Source organism: Littorina saxatilis, unplaced genomic scaffold, assembly GCF_037325665.1.
Source record: "Littorina saxatilis isolate snail1 unplaced genomic scaffold, US_GU_Lsax_2.0 scaffold_1723, whole genome shotgun sequence".
NCBI classification, from domain to species: Eukaryota; Metazoa; Mollusca; class Gastropoda; order Littorinimorpha; family Littorinidae; genus Littorina; species Littorina saxatilis.
In genome coordinates, this window is record NW_027126434.1 from 3,960 (window position 1) to 21,000 (window position 17,041).

The 17,041-nt window shown below is 43.8% G+C and overlaps 1 protein-coding gene across 1 annotated transcript; it reads left to right on the top strand.

Annotated features, from left to right (window-relative positions):
• The first annotated feature begins 3,558 nt into the window (after positions 1 to 3,558).
• On the top strand, positions 3,559 to 14,859 carry LOC138954868 (trichohyalin-like). Its single transcript, XM_070326627.1, has 4 exons — positions 3,559 to 3,672; positions 4,142 to 4,428; positions 5,049 to 6,128; positions 9,372 to 14,859. The coding sequence occupies exons 1-4, from the start codon at positions 3,605 to 3,607 to the stop codon at positions 14,603 to 14,605; spliced, it is 6,669 nt and encodes a 2,222-aa protein (XP_070182728.1). The 5' UTR covers positions 3,559 to 3,604; the 3' UTR covers positions 14,606 to 14,859.
• The last annotated feature ends 2,182 nt before the right edge of the window (positions 14,860 to 17,041 follow it).

Genomic DNA, 17,041 nt, shown 5'->3' on the forward strand with positions numbered 1-17,041 from the left:
TCTGTTCTTCACAGTTATGATAAAGACATCGTTCTAGGGTCAAAACAAGTCGAAATTTTGGGAATGCTGTCCGGAAGGAGACCGTAATATATGGTTTCATCACAACTGAAAAAATCGTCTGCTTCAGCGAACGCCGAAACCAAACGGTTGATTATCACGTGACACTTTTGCCATATTTAGAGGTGGTTTTTTTGTGTGTGGTTTTTTTGTTGTTTTTTTTGCTTAACGCCCAGCCGACCACGAAGGGCCATATCAGGGCGGTGCTGCTTTGACATATAACGTGCGCCACACACAAGACAGAAGTCGCAGCACAGGCTTCATGTCTCACCCAGTCACATTATTCTGACACCGGACCAACCAGTCCTAGCACTAACCCCATAATGCCAGACGCCAGGCGGAGCAGCCACTAGATTGCCAATTTTAAAGTCTTAGGTATGACCCGGCCGGGGTTCAAACCCACGACCTCCCGATCACGGGGCGGACGCCTTACCACTAGGCCAACCGTGCCGGTCATATTTAGAGTTGTTTGCACAGTAAATACATCCGCGAAAGATAGCTCGCTTGAAAGTGTCTTACATAACAATTCCTTTCTAAATTTAACAAGAAGAGCAAACGCTCGATCGAGTCACTTTCGCAGTTCTGAATATTATATGAGGCATCAGATGGACAGGAAGAAATTGCTATTCACAACACAATGAGTCACGTTCACATAAAATTTGAGCCCGGTCACTTTTATAGTTTCCGAGAAAAGCCCAACGTTAAGTTGTGTGTTGCCGAACAGAAAAGGCTAGTTATCTCCCTTGTTTTTCTGATAACGTTCGTAAAAGGCTACAGATGTAAATACTTTGATGTAAAGAATAATCCTACAAAGTTTCAATCACATCCGATGAACTTTGTCAAAGATATAAAATGTCTAATTTTTCCTTTGACGCTGACCTGTGACCTTGAAAAAGGTCAAAGGTCAACGAAACCATCGTTAAAGTGTAGAGGTCATTGGAGGTCACGACTAAACAAAATATGAGCCCGATCGCTTTGATAGTTTCCGAGAAAAGTCCAACGTTAAGGTGGTGTCTACGGACGGCCGGCCGGACAGACTAACACTGACCGATTACATAGAGTCACTTTTTCTCAAGTGACTCAAAAATTACACAACACCATGAAAAATCATTATCGACGATCGCGAATCTGCATATATCTATCTATATATATACGACTAGTGTCTGTCTGTCTGTCTGTCTGTCTGTCTGTCTGTCTGTTCGCGATGCACGGCCAAAGTTCTCGGTGGATCTTTTTCAAATTTGGACACCGTATTCAGCTACACCCCGGACACAACCTCATCGATGAGATATTTCAACACGTGCTCTCAGCGCACAGCGCTGTGCGCGCTGAACCGAATTTTTTTGTTTTTGTTTTTTGTTGTCGGGATCCACTACAAGTAACTCTTCCTTATCTTCTCCAGTGTTTTCAGCCGCGATTATCTCCCTTCCTCCGTGTGGCGTCAATCCATATTCCCGTTAATACGTTACTATTTTTAGAAGGTCACTGCACCTTACTATTTTTAGAAGGTCTCCAGTGTTTTGCGCGTTTATCTCCTTTCCATCGTGCGCCGGCTGCATTTCTTCGGGGGGTGCCCGCAACAATAGATCTACACGGTTCGAGCGGGACAGTTGAGCTCGGGACATGTTCACACCGTGGAAGGCAAGTTCGGTATACGTGCGGTCACGTGGTACGATACGGCCGGCCCCTCGAGTTGAAGTGTTGGCGGGCTGGAAGGTAGGATTTTCACTTAGTATTCAATATATACCAGTCATTCATAACTACTATTAATTATATTATGTTTCTTACGATGCTAGCTTATCCCTCGGTCATTCCTGCTATGCTCAGTTCTTTGGTTTAGCAAGAAACGTCAATGAAAAATTCGAATCGCATGCTAAGGTCAAAGTGCACCCATATGCTAAGGTCAAAGTGCAATTCTTTCAGGCAGCTTTTTGTGCATTCCCTCGATCCATTGTACACTCTGAAACATTTCGAGATGTTACAAGCTACCCTTTTTCGTATTGTGAACAAAGACAAAAATGTGGAGGTTCTTGATCGACTGAAAACAAAAACGTGTGTGGGGTCCCAGTTTTTGCTAAGATCAAAGTGCACATGTCTGTACACTGCAGAAATGCTAAGGTCAAAGTGCTTTTTCAGATCATAGAGAATGCCCTCCCAATTCTAGTTTTTAAGACTGCAACATTGAAAATATTGTTGTAGAGGCTTCCTTGTAGCCGAAAATATGTTTGGGGTCCCATACTATGGTAGTCAAGAGAACTATGTTACAAAGTGTTTACGGTATGTGAGGTTGTGCTTGTTACAGATGGACAGTCTTTCATTTGAGACTCTCGATAGCATTCATGAAATCAGTCATGAAGTGGTGGTGGAAGCCGGTGGGGATCAGAAGGAAAGAACCTTTCCGTTTTAAGCACTCACAGTTCTGTGTACTGTATCTAAGCACTCGGTAGTAATGTCCCTTGAAATCAAGAGAAACAACTACGCGCATATTGATGCGTCAGACTGTCACTTTCGAAATCAACATGCCGCGATCGGGATCGTCAAAAAAAGTAAAGTTAGTTCACGGGCAAGGAAAGCTGAGTTTCTTGCCCAAACCAGTTGAAGGTGAGAGGAACTTGATATTATTTGCAAATTGATGGTTAGTATTTCTTCAGGATCATGACAGAGGGTCCCAACCCAAAGGAGTTCCCATTTGTTGCGAGTGCGTGCAGTTTGCATCGACGGTCCGATTGGTTTGAAAAATGTCCGATTACATTTCTCTTGAATCGGTCATGGTCCGCACGACCTCAATTTCAAAATGAGTCACTGAATCGTCCCTGAAAGGCTCAAAGAGTGGTGAAAATACCACTTTTTACTTTAAAGCACTGCCCGCGGGCCACAGCCGGCACTGCCCGCGGGCCACAGCCGGCACTGCCCCCGGGCCACAGCCGCAAAATCGTTCAGTGGCGGCAGAGATTCAAGAAATACGACTCAACCGTGTGGCTTTAGATAACACCACTTGAGCCACATGTCAACAAATGATTAGTAACAACATTCCAATTCACTGCAACTTGTTTAATAAGCTTGGATTTCCGTAATAAATGTGTAAAGTCAGAATTTTGGCACTTTTTAAAGGAAATGCACACATACTCGAAGCTCAGCCTTCACATACGAACGAAAGAAAAAAATTAAATAGATGATAGGGTGCTATAATACCTTAGGTTGAAGTACAAACAATAGTTTTGTAATGATATGTCATTTTAGAGAAAGCAGAGACGATTTTGTGCAGACACTCACCACTCGTGTTGACAATTTCTGTCTGCGGTGAACAGCCTGCAGAGCGTGCGGTTATCCGCGGGTACAGCCGAGGTTCCGGGGTGCAACTGTCAACTTCGACCATTATTTTCTCTACCTCATGCTTGTCTAGAGTGTTTCGTACACCGAGACATGCCTTTCCAAAACTCAGTACCAGCAGGGCGTCGTGTTCTTTATTGACTTGTGACGTACCTTACATTGACGTCATACTTGGCCACAAAAAAAAAGCTTACTTCCTGCGGTCAAAAATGAAACGATGCAATACATGCATCGTCTTCTTTTTGTGTATGCAGTCGTATCCCTGACACGGCAACTAGAAGCCAGGTGAGTTTTTGATTACTTGCTCGATTGAATGATGGTTATGTTCAAGGACAGTTTTCCACATGCGTTGCAAGGCAGAGAATCCTGGCGCATGGCACTTCCTTGAAACCCAATCAAATCGTAATAAAAAGCGATCATTTTGACTTTTGAGATTCTGTTAATTCTCTTTCTATAAACACTGCACTGCCTTGCGGTGTGTGATTGTCACCAAAGCTTCGATTCATCCCTAAACTAGACAGACTGATCAAGATCAGGAATTAGTGGAATCCATGATCAATGGTCATGCCCCAGAAACCATGAAGAATTTAAAGTAAAGATCTTGGTTAAAGTCGCGCAGTTTACTAACCAGATCTTCCTGTGACATGAAGACTCCAACTAGAATCTCACTTCCATCCCCGTGAATGCAGTTGGTTTCCAGACACGAGGATAGACCCAACAATTACCATTGAAATGTAAAATATTCTGTCTTCAGACACGTGCCATACGGTCTTAATGGTCCCAACAGGCCTGTCGGACTCTCCTCAAAGGAGATGCCCAGAGCAGGCTGGTTGGTGATTGAATCAAGGCCGAAGAGGTCCGAGCTGGTCGCTGACAGCGATGACAGGGGCGAGAACGGACGGGGACCTGGATGGCACCGGGGAAGATCCAGACACAAACGCGCTCAACTCATAGAAGAAGACGACCTGGACCTGGATGAGAATAGGCCGAGCATTGTCGATGAGATGAAGGAGAGTGATAACGAAACCGAGCCCACGTTAGGTGAGCTTCAGGCGGGGGGGGGGGGTGGGTTGAGGGGAGGGGGGGGAGTAAGCTTGATTCTTATCGAAGAGTACATTTACGGCTTGTGTTAAAAGGGGTGAAGAGTGGTTGTTTCAAACGGATTCAAATAGAAACAGTACACGAAGCATTACAAGGATGAAAGTTTCCTTCCGGCGAACTGAAATTGCTTATTTTCAAAATGCCGGACTTAGAAAAAAAATATGGAGGACACTTATAAACATGAGTAGACCTTTTTTTTCATTTCCTTGCAGGAAGTGGCTCCAAACTATGTCAAAAATCACAAAACTGAACTCGCTTAGTCCCTAACAGGAAGGAGGTTTTGTTAAAAACTGCTAATAGAGACAGGGATCATGGAACGAGAATGTGCTTGGTGAGAGGTTGGGTCTGACGGGACGGACATGAATCCGAGTCGATGCATACACCACCAGTACGACACCGTTAAAATAGCACCTCCACACCCTGTAACCCCCACCCCCCACCCCCATCTTTCTCTCTCTCTCTCTCTCTCTCTCTTTCTCTCTCTCTCTCTCTCTCTCTCTCTCTCTCTCTCTCTCTCTCTCTCTCTCTCATTGACCTAATGCACCATGTGTTTTCCCCAGACACGCTGTCGAACGAGCTAGAAGGGTACGAAGTCGAGGATGACTACCAACCCGACTGTGACGACGACGAGGATTCCAAGACCTTGAATGACGTCTTAAAGGGTATCGGGGGAAAAGAATCGAAATCGAAAACGACAAAATCAGCAAAAACAGACCTGAATACGACAAAAAAGAAAAAGAAGAGGCAGGCAGGTGGTGGTCAAGGAGATGGAGGGGATAAACCTGCGAATCCAAGACGGAAGAAGGAGGCCCGATATCCGAGGGAGTCATCTGAAGACGGGCAAAAAGACGATCAGGATGATGATGATGACGACGACGACTCAGACGACGACGACGACAGCGAAGACGAAGGCGGAGATGAAGAAAATCTTAAGAAAAGGCGGAAAAAGGACGCCGAGGAAGAGTCTAGCGGAGGACAAGGCGACGAAAAGAATGATGATGATGATGACGACGACAACTCAGACGACGACGACGACGACGACGACAGCGGAGACGAAGGCGGAGATGAAGAAAATCTGAAGAAAAGGCGGAAAAAGGACACAGAGGAAGAGTCTAGCGGAGGTCAAGGCGACGATGACGACAGTGACGATTCAGAAGGCGAAGACGGTGGAACAGAGGGGGACGGGAAAGGCGAGGAAGATAATCTAAAGAAAAGGCGGAAGAAGGATGCCGAAAATCCTGCCAGTGGGCCAGACGAGGATCAAAATGGTGAAGACGATGCTGACGATTTGGACAGCGAGCCAGACGACGATGATATCGAAGACGACGACCCCGGTGACGACGCCGACAAAGAAGAGGGCGAAGGGGACGAAGAAGCCTCCAATAAACGACGAAAGCGAGAGGTAGTTATTCACGCTCCGAGACGAGTGAAACGCAGTGAAGTACCTAACATAAAGAGGCACAGAGAGCGATTTGCTCCCTACAAAGACGTTGCTTCACGCACACAAAGCCTAACTCTGCAATTAAGGAAGAAGAGGAAGACCGAGGAAACCGACCAAGACGATAACGACGAAGATGGAGACGACACAGAAGAGGAAAAAGACGACGACGGGCCCAAGAAGCAAGCAGACGAAAGTTCAGGTAGGGAAGAACAGTGTGCAGCATGGCTACTGGAGAACGTTCAAGATGTTTAGACGGTCTCTTTCTTGGTCTTTTTTTATATTTAGTCAAGTTTTGACTAAATATTTTAGCATCGAGGGGGAATCGAAACGAGGGTCGTGGTGTATGTGCGTGTGTGTGTGTGTGTGTGTGTGTGTCTGTGTGTGTGTGTGTGTGTAGAGCGATTCAGACTAAACTACTGGACCGATCTTTATGAAATTTGACATGAGAGTTCCTGGGTATGAAATCCCCGAACGTTTTTTTCATTTTTTTGATAAATGTCTTTGATGACGTCATATCCGGCTTTTCGTGAAAGTTGAGGCGGCACTGTCACGCCCTCATTTTTCAACCAAATTGGTTGAAATTTTGGTCAAGTAATCTTCGACGAAGCCCGGACTTCGGTATTGCATTTCAGCTTGGTGGCTTAAAATTAATTAATGACTTTGGTCATTAAAAATCTGAAAATTGTAAAAAAAAAAAATATATAAAACGATCCAAATTTACGTTTATCTTATTCTCCATCATTTGCTGATTCCAAAAACATATAAATATGTTATATTCGGATTAAAAACAAGCTCTGAAAATTAAATATATAAAAATTATTATCAAAATTAAATTGTCGAAATCAATTTAAAAAACACTTTCATCTTATTCCTTGTCGGTTCCTGATTCCAAAAACATATAGATATGATATGTTTGGATTAAAAACACGCTCAGAAAGTTAAAACAAAGAGAGGTACAGAAAAGCGTGCTATCCTTCTTAGCGCAACTACTACCCCGCTCTTCTTGTCAATTTCACTGCCTTTGCCATGAGCGGTGGACTGACGATGCTAAGAGTATACGGTCTTGCTGAAAAATGGCATTGCGTTCAGTTTCATTCTGTGAGTTCGACAGCTACTTGACTAAATATTGTATTTTCGCCTTACGCGACTTGTTTTAAGTGAGGTTCAGTTCGATCCTCTGTTCCTCTCCCCAAGAGTTACTCCAGATGACATACATAGTTTTCAAATCTGAGATAGCCGCAACAGTTGGTTTTCAAGGTGTAGAGCGTGTCTCCTTGCACAACTCTTGCCCTCCTTTTTGTTGCATCAGTGGATGTGGGTGTGTGTGTATGTTTGCGTGCCGGCGTGCATGTTTTTATCCACACTTTATCGAAATTCACCTGATAACAATTAAAAGTCACAGTAAATCAATGTAAAGTGGAATCACGAATTGTCTATGTCCATCAAAGAGAAGGAAGCTATACAATAATATGTATTGAGTCTGCAACAATCAAAAGTCACAGTAAATCCATGTGTAAAGCCGAGCGGTCTTAGCTTCACATTAACTCTACCTGTCTGTGTCTGTGTCTTAGATGTTATACGTGTGTGAAGGTCATTTGTCAGGATGGCAATCACACGACAGGACAAACAGACACACAGAATATAAACTCAAGAAGAGGCGGGTGAAGTTCAAAATTGTATTGAATCAAAACAAATCATGAAAACAACTCAATACAAAACGTAGGTTCTTTTCAGAAAGTATATCTGTACATTGGTTCACTCTATTCCTGTAATTTTCCTACTACTCGAAAAATATTCTAAGTCCTAAAATGGCTAAAAAAATTGGGCATGACCCGTAGGTACCCTTAGCAAAATATCAGTGCTACTAAAAAAATATCCTATGTCCTAAAATGGCTGAAAATTTGGGCAGGGGTTCGGGGCCTGAGTGAAAATAAAGTAAAAGAGCAAAGCGACGCCACTTTACTCGCCGTGTGGTAACCTGGGACTGCGGAACGTTTGTTTTTAACCCTGTCAGTTCAGTCCACAGGGCGGAGTCCGGTATACCATTTAGACACTTAAGCCAGGTTGGTTGCTCAGACTCCGGAGGACAGTTTTAGAGATAACAACAAATACTTTGTACTAGGTTGGGAACCTCCCACAACCGTTCGGTACTAAGGTTGCCTCCCACAACCTTTTCCACAGGCACAGAAGCAATGCTGTAACTCTAAGTGGGAAGTCCGGTATACCATTTAGACACTTAAGCCAGGTTGGTTGCCAAGACTCCCCCGAACCTTGAAAACCAACAGCTTATATACCTTCCATGACTGTCCCTGACGTCACAGCTAAGGAACCAATGAAAACGTCGCTCTGGGATCACATACCAAAATGGGGAGGGAGGGGGGAGAGTTTCGAGGCTGCTATCAGCCTCCATAGAAGCTACAGTTAAAACCCCTCAAACATACACAAAAACTCCTGTACTAAGAAAACTACATCAAAAACGCTATAAAGATATACGTCAATAAAATGGAGATTCCACGACGCACCATTTGATACCAAACACTCATAGGTTATCAACACTGTGAACAAAGTGCAAAACCTCTGACTATTATCTCGCAAAATAGTCATGTCACACCAAAAACGTATGCAGTTACAAGTTAACCACAATCAAACACAGGGTATATTCAACAGGCTTCTCATATGTAGATGATAAACATAAAATCTCTATTCTACCAAACAAATGAATACAGAATACATGTTTATATTGAATACATGGGTAAAAGAAAGAATGATATAAAAGCTACATAAAAGAAAAGAGAGAGAGAGAGAGAGAAATAGAGAGAGAGAGAGAGCGAGAGAGAGAAAGTGTGTGTGTGTGTGTATGTATGTGTGTTCGTCTGTGTGTATCCAGCATATTATTAATATAGAAGTAAAGAATCAGGTCACACAGGAAAGGGGGGTTGGGGAGGAAGGTGGAGGTAGAAAAGGCAATGCCCTCGCCCACGGCCCACGTGTATAAACATTCGTGACAGGAGAAACGACCTAGGGGTTAAAAAGTCAATACAGAAAGGTTACATGTTACGGCGCTATCGTGTCAACCGCGAGAGAACAATGGAAACGGGACCGTATCATACCTATCTCCGAACATTTACTAAACAAAAGAACAAATATGATTTTAGAGTGTGAATCTTAATTCCACACAGTTTCAGTACTAACTTAGATAATATATTCTGCTCTCTACGCTTTCTCTTCTTCTTCACTCTATAAACTTTAAGAAGAGAGAAAAGACAAAAAAAATATTCATGTAGTCGCTTTTCTCCACACATGTAAAGTGAAATCACATATGCTTTGTCCATCAAAGACAAGGAAGTTATGTTATGACATGTAGTGAGTCCACAGGTTACAACTACAGACAGAGTGGACGAATCCTGACACTGATAAATCTTTTCCCTCTTGATTTTGACAGAAAAACAAGACGAAAAGCAGCGAGCTCCCGACCCGGCGGATACTGGCGAGGACTACGTGAGCTTCCCGGACAAAATAGCCCAAAAGGACCGGGCGGAAACGAAGATCCTGGCCAACGCCCTGGACAATATCATGCTGGACAGCAGGAATGAAGGCATCACCATCATCGACGATGAGAAGGACCCCGTAAATGACGTGCCCGACAACAAGGACCTGAAAAAGAACTGTTCCAACCCCAAGGACCCGAAGAAGGACTGTCCCAAACCCGAGGACCCGAAGAAGGACAGTCCTAAACCCAAGCCCGTCCTCGACAAAACCCTGTCTTCGAACAGCAGCAGCAACAGCACGAAAGAGAAGAAGGCGGAGGGGGGAGACAAGCAGGAACTAGAGGGAAACCTAGAGGACGAAATCGGCAGCGTGGTGGAGGACATCCTTATGAACAATAATGAGGACCTAGACGAGGACGAGGACGAAGACGAGGACGAAGACGAGGACGAGGACGAGGACGAAGACGAGGACGACGAGAAAAGACGAAAGCGAGACACCAAGAAGGCAAGCAGCATCACGACAGGGACAGACGGCGGGCCGAGGTTCGAACTTGAGTTCTCTCCGGGGACTGCCGGCGACGACATGCAAGAGGAAACGATCGACGTCAAGCCCGGCTCCTCCTGGGACCGGGAGATCAAAAACGAAGCGCTACCAGGGATAGACATCGACACTTCAGACCCTTACGACGGGGAGAAGAAGCGACCCATGATCCACATCGACACCAACCTGCAGAAGAAAGGCGGCCCCAAGCTGGCCGAGGAGCAGATCAAGATCAAGACGCCCAAGCACAAAAAAGACGGCTCGGAAAGGTCCGTACCTCTCATCAAGATGCAGTCGCCCGAAAAGGACAAGAAGACCAGCACCCACGGCAGGGAAAACATTGTTGTCAAGACGAGAAACAACAACCATGACGCGGTCCAGCCTCAAAAGAAACAGCCCGACGATCCGGAATCCCATTCACGCGTTGTCATCAACAGACAGGAAACGCCAACGAAAAAACAAAAAGCGAAGAAGAAGCACTACAAGGGACACACAAAAAAGAAAAAGAAAAAAAAGAAGCACAAAAAGAAGAAAGAGGACGAAAATACAATTACTATTGTAGATATCGAAAACGAGCCTGAAGAAGACGACTATGACGAAAAAGAAATTGAAAAAAGAAAGTTGGGAAAGAAGTCTGAAACCATCAGTGATGACAACAGTGACGATGATGATGGTGACGACAAAGACGTAAGATCAGAAACGGAAACTATAGAAATCAAAAGTGATGAAACATTACGGAGAAAACGCAAGGACACCAAAGGCATCGACGATAAAAAGGAAAGGAATCCAAGACGCGCGGACAAGAAAGATGACAAGGAAAAACTACGCCAGGCAAAACTGGAAGAAAGAGACAGTAAACGCCAGGGAAAGCAAGAGGAAAAGGAGAAAAGGCAAAACGAAAAGCTCGAAGAAAGAGAGCGAAGACGCCACGACAAACTTGAGGCGAAGGAGAGATTGCACCAGCAAAAGCTGCAGAAAAAAGAACGCAAACACAAGGAGAGGATGGAGAAGCAACAGAAAAAGCAAGCGGACAGAATAGAGGAAAGACAAAGAAAACGCTTTGAGCGCCGGATGGAAAAAGAACGGCAAAGAGCAACGAAGAGACTGGAGAGAAAAAAAGAAAGAGAAAGGAAACGAACAGACAGGAAAAGCAGGCGCAAGAAGCCAAATGATAACTCGACTGCAGACGACGACGACGATGACGACGACGACGATGATGACGACGACGATGATGACGACGACGACGACGACGATGACGACGATGACAAAAATGGCGACGAGGAGGAACAAAAAACAGAAATTAAGGTCGAGACATCCGGTGGCAAAGCAGAAGAGGATAGTGACAGTGATAAGAAAGATGGTGACGACAAAGACGTAAAATCAGAAACGAAAACTATAGAAATCAAAAGTGGTGAAAAATTACGGAGAAATCGCACGGACACCAAAGGCATCGACAATGAAAAGGAAGAGAAACCAAGCCTCGGGGACAAGAATGATGACAAGGAAACACGACGCCAGACAAAACTGGAAGAGAGAGAAAGAAAACGCCAGAAAAAGTTAGAGGAAAAGGAGGAAAGGCGAAACGAAAAGCTCGAAGAAAGAGAGCGAAGACGCGAAGACAAACTGGAGGCGAAGGAGAGGCGGCACCAGGAAAAGCTGCAGAAAAAAGAACGCAAACACAAGGAGAAGATGGAGAAGCAACAGAAAAAGCAAGCGGACAGAAAAGAGGAAAGACAAAGAAAACGCTTTGAGCGCCGGATGGAAAAAGAACGGCAAAAAGCAACGAAGAGACTGGAGAGAATAAAAGAAAAAGAAAGGAAACGAACAGACAGGAAAAGCAGGCCCAAGAAGCAAAAAGACAAGTCGACTGAAGACGATGACGAAAATGGCGACGAGGAGGAACAAGAAAAAGAAATTAAGGTCGAGACATCCGATGGCAAAGCAGAAGAGGATAGTGACAGTGATAAGAAAGATGATGATGATGATGATGATGATGATGATGATGATGATGATGATGATGATGATGATGGTGACGACAAAGACGTAAGATCAAAAACGGAAACTATAGAAATCAAAAGTGATGAAAACTTACGGAGAAAACGCAAGGACACCAAAGGCATCGACAATAAAAAGGAAAGGAAACCAAGACCTGCGGACAAGAATGATGACAAGGAAAAACGACGCCAGGCAAAACTGGAAGAAAGAGAAAGAAAACGCCAGAAAAAGCTAGAGGAAAAGGAGAAAAGGCGAAACGAAAAGCTCGAAGAAAGAGAGCGAAGACGCCACGACAAACTTGAGGCGAAGGAGAGACGACACCAGGAAAAGCTGCAGAAAAAAGAACGCCAACACAAGGAGAAGATGGAGAAGCAACAGAAAAAGAAAGCGGACAGAATAGAGGATAGACAAAGAAAACGCTTTGAGCGCCGGATGGAAAAAAAACGGCAAATAGCAACGAAGAGACTGGAGAGAAAAAAAGAAAGAGAAAGGAAACGCACAGACAGGAAAAGCAGGCGCAAGAAGCAAAAAGACATGTCGACTGCAGACGAGGACGACGACAACGACGATGACGACGATGACAAAAATGGCGACGATGAGGAACAAGAAACAGAAATTAAGGTCGAGATATCCGATGGCAAAGCAGAAGAGGATAGTGACAGTGATCAGAACGATGAAAGTGAAAAAGCATCTACTGATCTTGACAACGAAGCCGAACAAGAGATAATCGAGGAACTCGAAGAAAGCGTAACAGAGACTGACGCAGACAAATCCAACAGCAAAGAAACAACGCAGAAAGAAAAGCAAACGACAAGTTTAATTGAAGACCTGGATCTCGATTTGACAGATTTGATTGACGACGACCGAAACGAAGTTGCGGTTAAAAGACAAGAAAAAGTTAATATGACAAAAGTGAAAGAACCGTCCGCAAAATCCAACAGTGACAAAGGAGCCACGACACCTATACCGGAGGAGGGCAAGGATAAAGAACAGAAATCGTTCGAAATGAGTAACAAACAGAAACCGACGACACCTAAACCTAAGGGGGGACAGAAAAAAGAGCAAGAATGGTCCAAAAAAAGCGAACAAGATACAACCGGTGACGAGGACAAAAGTGAAAGTGATTCAGCTGAGATAAGTGTAAGCACCAATACACAAGAAGAGAAGAGTAAAACCCCGAAAAGTAGACAAAAAAAGGAGAAAGAAAGGGACTCTGTGGGGGGACTTGAAGACATAGATGACGTCCTTAAGGACGAGCAAGGCGATGACGAGACAATAAAAGACACATCGAGAAAAACCAACGACGGTTCTAAAAAAAAAAAATCCAAAACCCGTGACAACGAAGGAAAAAACAAGGAGACAAACAAAGGAATAGATGAGAATGATAAAAACGAAGACAACTCTGGGGGCAAAAACATAACGATAGCAAATATCGTAAAATCCCCAAAAGAAGGGGGGGAGCAAGAAGAACATATATCAATTGCGTTGACTGAAGAAACAGATGATGACACAAACGAAAATGAATCCAGCGACAGCAAGCCATCTGTAAAAGGTAAAAGCAGCAAAAAAACTCAAAAGCCCAAAAACAATCGGCGCAAAGACAAGAGTGCAGACGACTCAAGCACGGGTAGCGACGAAGAAGAAAATAAATCCAAGACAATCACAATAAAGAAAACCAAAACTCCTGAACCAAACAAAAAAACTAAAAAGCCCAAAAACGATCAGCGCAAAGATGAGAGTGCAGACGACACAAGCACGGGTAGCGACGCAGAAGAAAATGAATCCCAGACAATCACGATAAAGAAGACCAAAAATCCTGAACCAAGCAAAAACAAACAGCGCAAAGACGAGAGTGCAGACGACACAAGCACGGGTAGCGACGAAGAAGAAAATAAATCCAAGACAATCACGATAAAGAAGACCAAAAATCCTGAACCAAGCAAAAACAAACAGCGCAAAGATGAGAGTGCAGACGACACAAGCACGGGTAGCGACGAAGAAGAAAATAAATCCAAGACAATCACGATAAAGAAGACCAAAAATCCTGAACCAAACAAAAAAACTAAAAAGCCCAAAAACGATACCAAAGGAATAGATGAGAATGATAAAAACGAAGACAACTCTGGGGGCAAAAACATAACGATAGCAAATATCGCAAAATCCCCACAAGAAGGGGGGGAGCAAGAAGAACATATATCAATTGCGTTGACTGAAGAAACAGATGATGACACAAACGAAAATGAATCCAGCGACAGCAAGCCATCTGTAAAAGGTAAAAGCAGCAAAAAAACTCAAAAACCCAAAAACGATCGGCGCAAAGACAAGAGTGCAGACGACTCAAGCACGGGTAGCGACGAAGAAGAAAATAAATCCAAGACAAACACAATAAAGAAAACCAAAACTCCTGAACCAAACAAAAAACCTAAAAAGCCCAAACACGATCAGCGCAAAGACGAGAGTGCAGACGACACAAGCACGGGTAGCGACGAAGAAGAAAATAAATCCAAGACAATCACGATAAAGAAGACCAAAAATCCTGAACCCCCCAAAAAAATAAAAAGCCCAAAAACGATCAGCGCAAAGACAAGAGTGCAGGCGACACAATCACGGGTAGCGACGAACAAGAAAATGAATCCCAGAAAATCACGATAAAGAAGACAAAAATTCCTGAACCAAACAAAAAACCTAAAAAGCCCAAAAACGATCAGCGCAAAAACGAGAGTGCAGACGACACAAGCACGGGTAGCGACGAAGAAGAAAATAAATCCAAGACAATCACGATAAAGAAGACCAAAAATCCTGAACCAAACAAAAAAACTAAAAGCCCAAAAACAAACAGCGCAAAGACGAGAGTGCAGACGACACAAGCACGGGTAGCGACGAAGAAGAAAATAAATCCAAGACAATCACCTTAAAGAAGACCAAAAATCCTGAACCAAACAAAAAACCTAAAAAGCCCAAAAACGATCAGCGCAAAGACGAGAGTGCAGACGACACAAGCACGAGTAGCGACGAAGAACAAAAGAAATCCCAGACAATCACGATAAAGAAGACCAAAAATCCTGAACCCACAGATAAGAAGAAAAAGGCAAAGAACACCGATAATAACAATACAGATGCGGGCAACATTGATGACAAACAAAAAAGCGTAGACGACTCCAACAACGGTGATAACAATAAAGGAAGCGAATCGTCAGATAAAAATAAGACTAGTAGTAGTATAAAAGAGAAAAAGGTCGAAAAACAAACAGAGAAAGAAAAAGCTGAAACAAAAACTCTCGATACATCAAAACATAAGAGAATAACTCAGAAGAACACCACTACCCAGAAACCAAAAGAAAAGCCCGAAGATGATGAGGAAGAAACCATTGAAATATTAGAGGAACTCACCGCGGACAAGGATGGTAATGTGAAAGAAACGATCAAGTTCATACCGAAACGCAGACATAAAGGCAAACGGTGAGAAAAAAAGTCTTCTGAACAACCAGAACACAGAGAGGACAACGAACAGGAGCAAACCAAAAATCCGAAAGTCGAGAACAAGCCGAAGGATGGGGAAATAGATGAAGTAACTGAAATTGAAACCGCAGTAGACTAATGAGCTGAAACATTGAAAAACACGTGTAATAACCCGTTGGTCTCTGGGCAGGGGTCGGTTTCGATGCTGCATTCCTCTCGCCTAATCAGTTTGAGCTGAAGATTCCATTCCAACAATTAATTTTGTTGGTTGAAAAATTCATACAAGCTCTTTCAGTGGTTCAAATTGACATTCTATCAAGCTATTATTGAGGTTGAGAACTTCGTGCCAACAATCTCTGTTCTGGGTTCAAAGTTCCATAATGACCTTAACTTTGACTGGTTTCTGAATAGACGATGTTCGGAACTGAGAAGCTCTGTCCCGTCTGTATGGGTTGTGACAGAGAGATTACTTTTGGAAACATTGAGGCACGCTTTCTCACGTGACATCATGGGCCAGTTACTAACAAGGGGAGTTTCCACGCGTGGACAAGGATCACATAATATGGAGACGCACTCCTCGCTAGTGACTGGCTTATACGAAGGGGCGGGGATATAGCTCAGTTGGTAGCGCGCTGGATTTGTATTCAGTTGGCCGCTGTCAGCGTGAGTTCGATCCCAGGTTCGGCGGAAATTTATTTCACAGAGTCAACTTTGTGTGCAGACTCTCTTCGGTGTCCGAACCTCCCCCGTGTACACTACATTGGGTGTGCACGTTAAAGATCCAACGATTGACAAAAAGGTCTTTCCTGGCAAAATTGCTTAGGCACAGTTAATAATTGTCTACCTATACCCGTGTGACTTGGAATAATAGGCCGTGAAAGGTAAATATGCGCCGAAATGGCTGCAATCTACTGGCCGTATAAAATTTCATCTCACACGGCATCACTGCAGAGCGCCTAGAACTGTACCCACGGAATATGCGCGATATAAGACTCATTGATTGATTGATTGATTATAATGTCACGTGGGAAAACTTGCCTGGAAGTTCAAAGAATAGTCACTCTTTCACAACACATTCAAACCCGGCAGAGTGATTTCCGGAATTTGTCAATTGCATCCCCAAGTCGGCTGACTAAATTGCATTGTGACTAACAATGTCTGCTGTCTGTGCTTTGGCTGTCGGCCCTGGAAGGTATGAATTCCTTTCAAACTTCACATTACGGACATCATGATCACGGACATCTTTCACAACAAACGATGTGTTTGTGTGATTACGACTGAAAATAAAACATTACGACTAACATTGTCTGTTAATTTATTATATGAAGAAAGTCTTTCGATCGCTGTTTGCCAACCGTGTTGTTTTGGTGTGGGGGTGGGGGGGGGGGGGGGGGGGGGTTTTCAGGTTTTCTGTTTTCGTTGTGTTTTGTGGTGGTTTTTTTCATGACATGAGTAATCAGTGTCAGTGAGACCTAATAAAAACAAGAGGCGAAGCCTTCAAGGCTCACGTAAGAAATCGACAAACAGTAACACAAACTCAATCACTCCGTCACACATACACACACACAGACACACAGACACAGACACAGACACACACACACACACACACACACACACACACACACACAC

What these genes read in the sequence shown, in the direction of transcription:
- LOC138954868 (XM_070326627.1), top strand. Translation starts at nt 3,605, where the DNA reads ATGCAATACATGCATCGTCTTCTTTTTGTGTATGCAGTCGTATCCCTG. An exon ending in CGAAACCGAGCCCACGTTAG is followed by an intron (nt 4,429 to 5,048) that starts GTGAGCTTCAGG and finishes TGTTTTCCCCAG; the next exon opens with ACACGCTGTCGAACGAGCTA. An exon ending in GCAAGCAGACGAAAGTTCAG is followed by an intron (nt 6,129 to 9,371) that starts GTAGGGAAGAAC and finishes TGATTTTGACAG; the next exon opens with AAAAACAAGACGAAAAGCAG.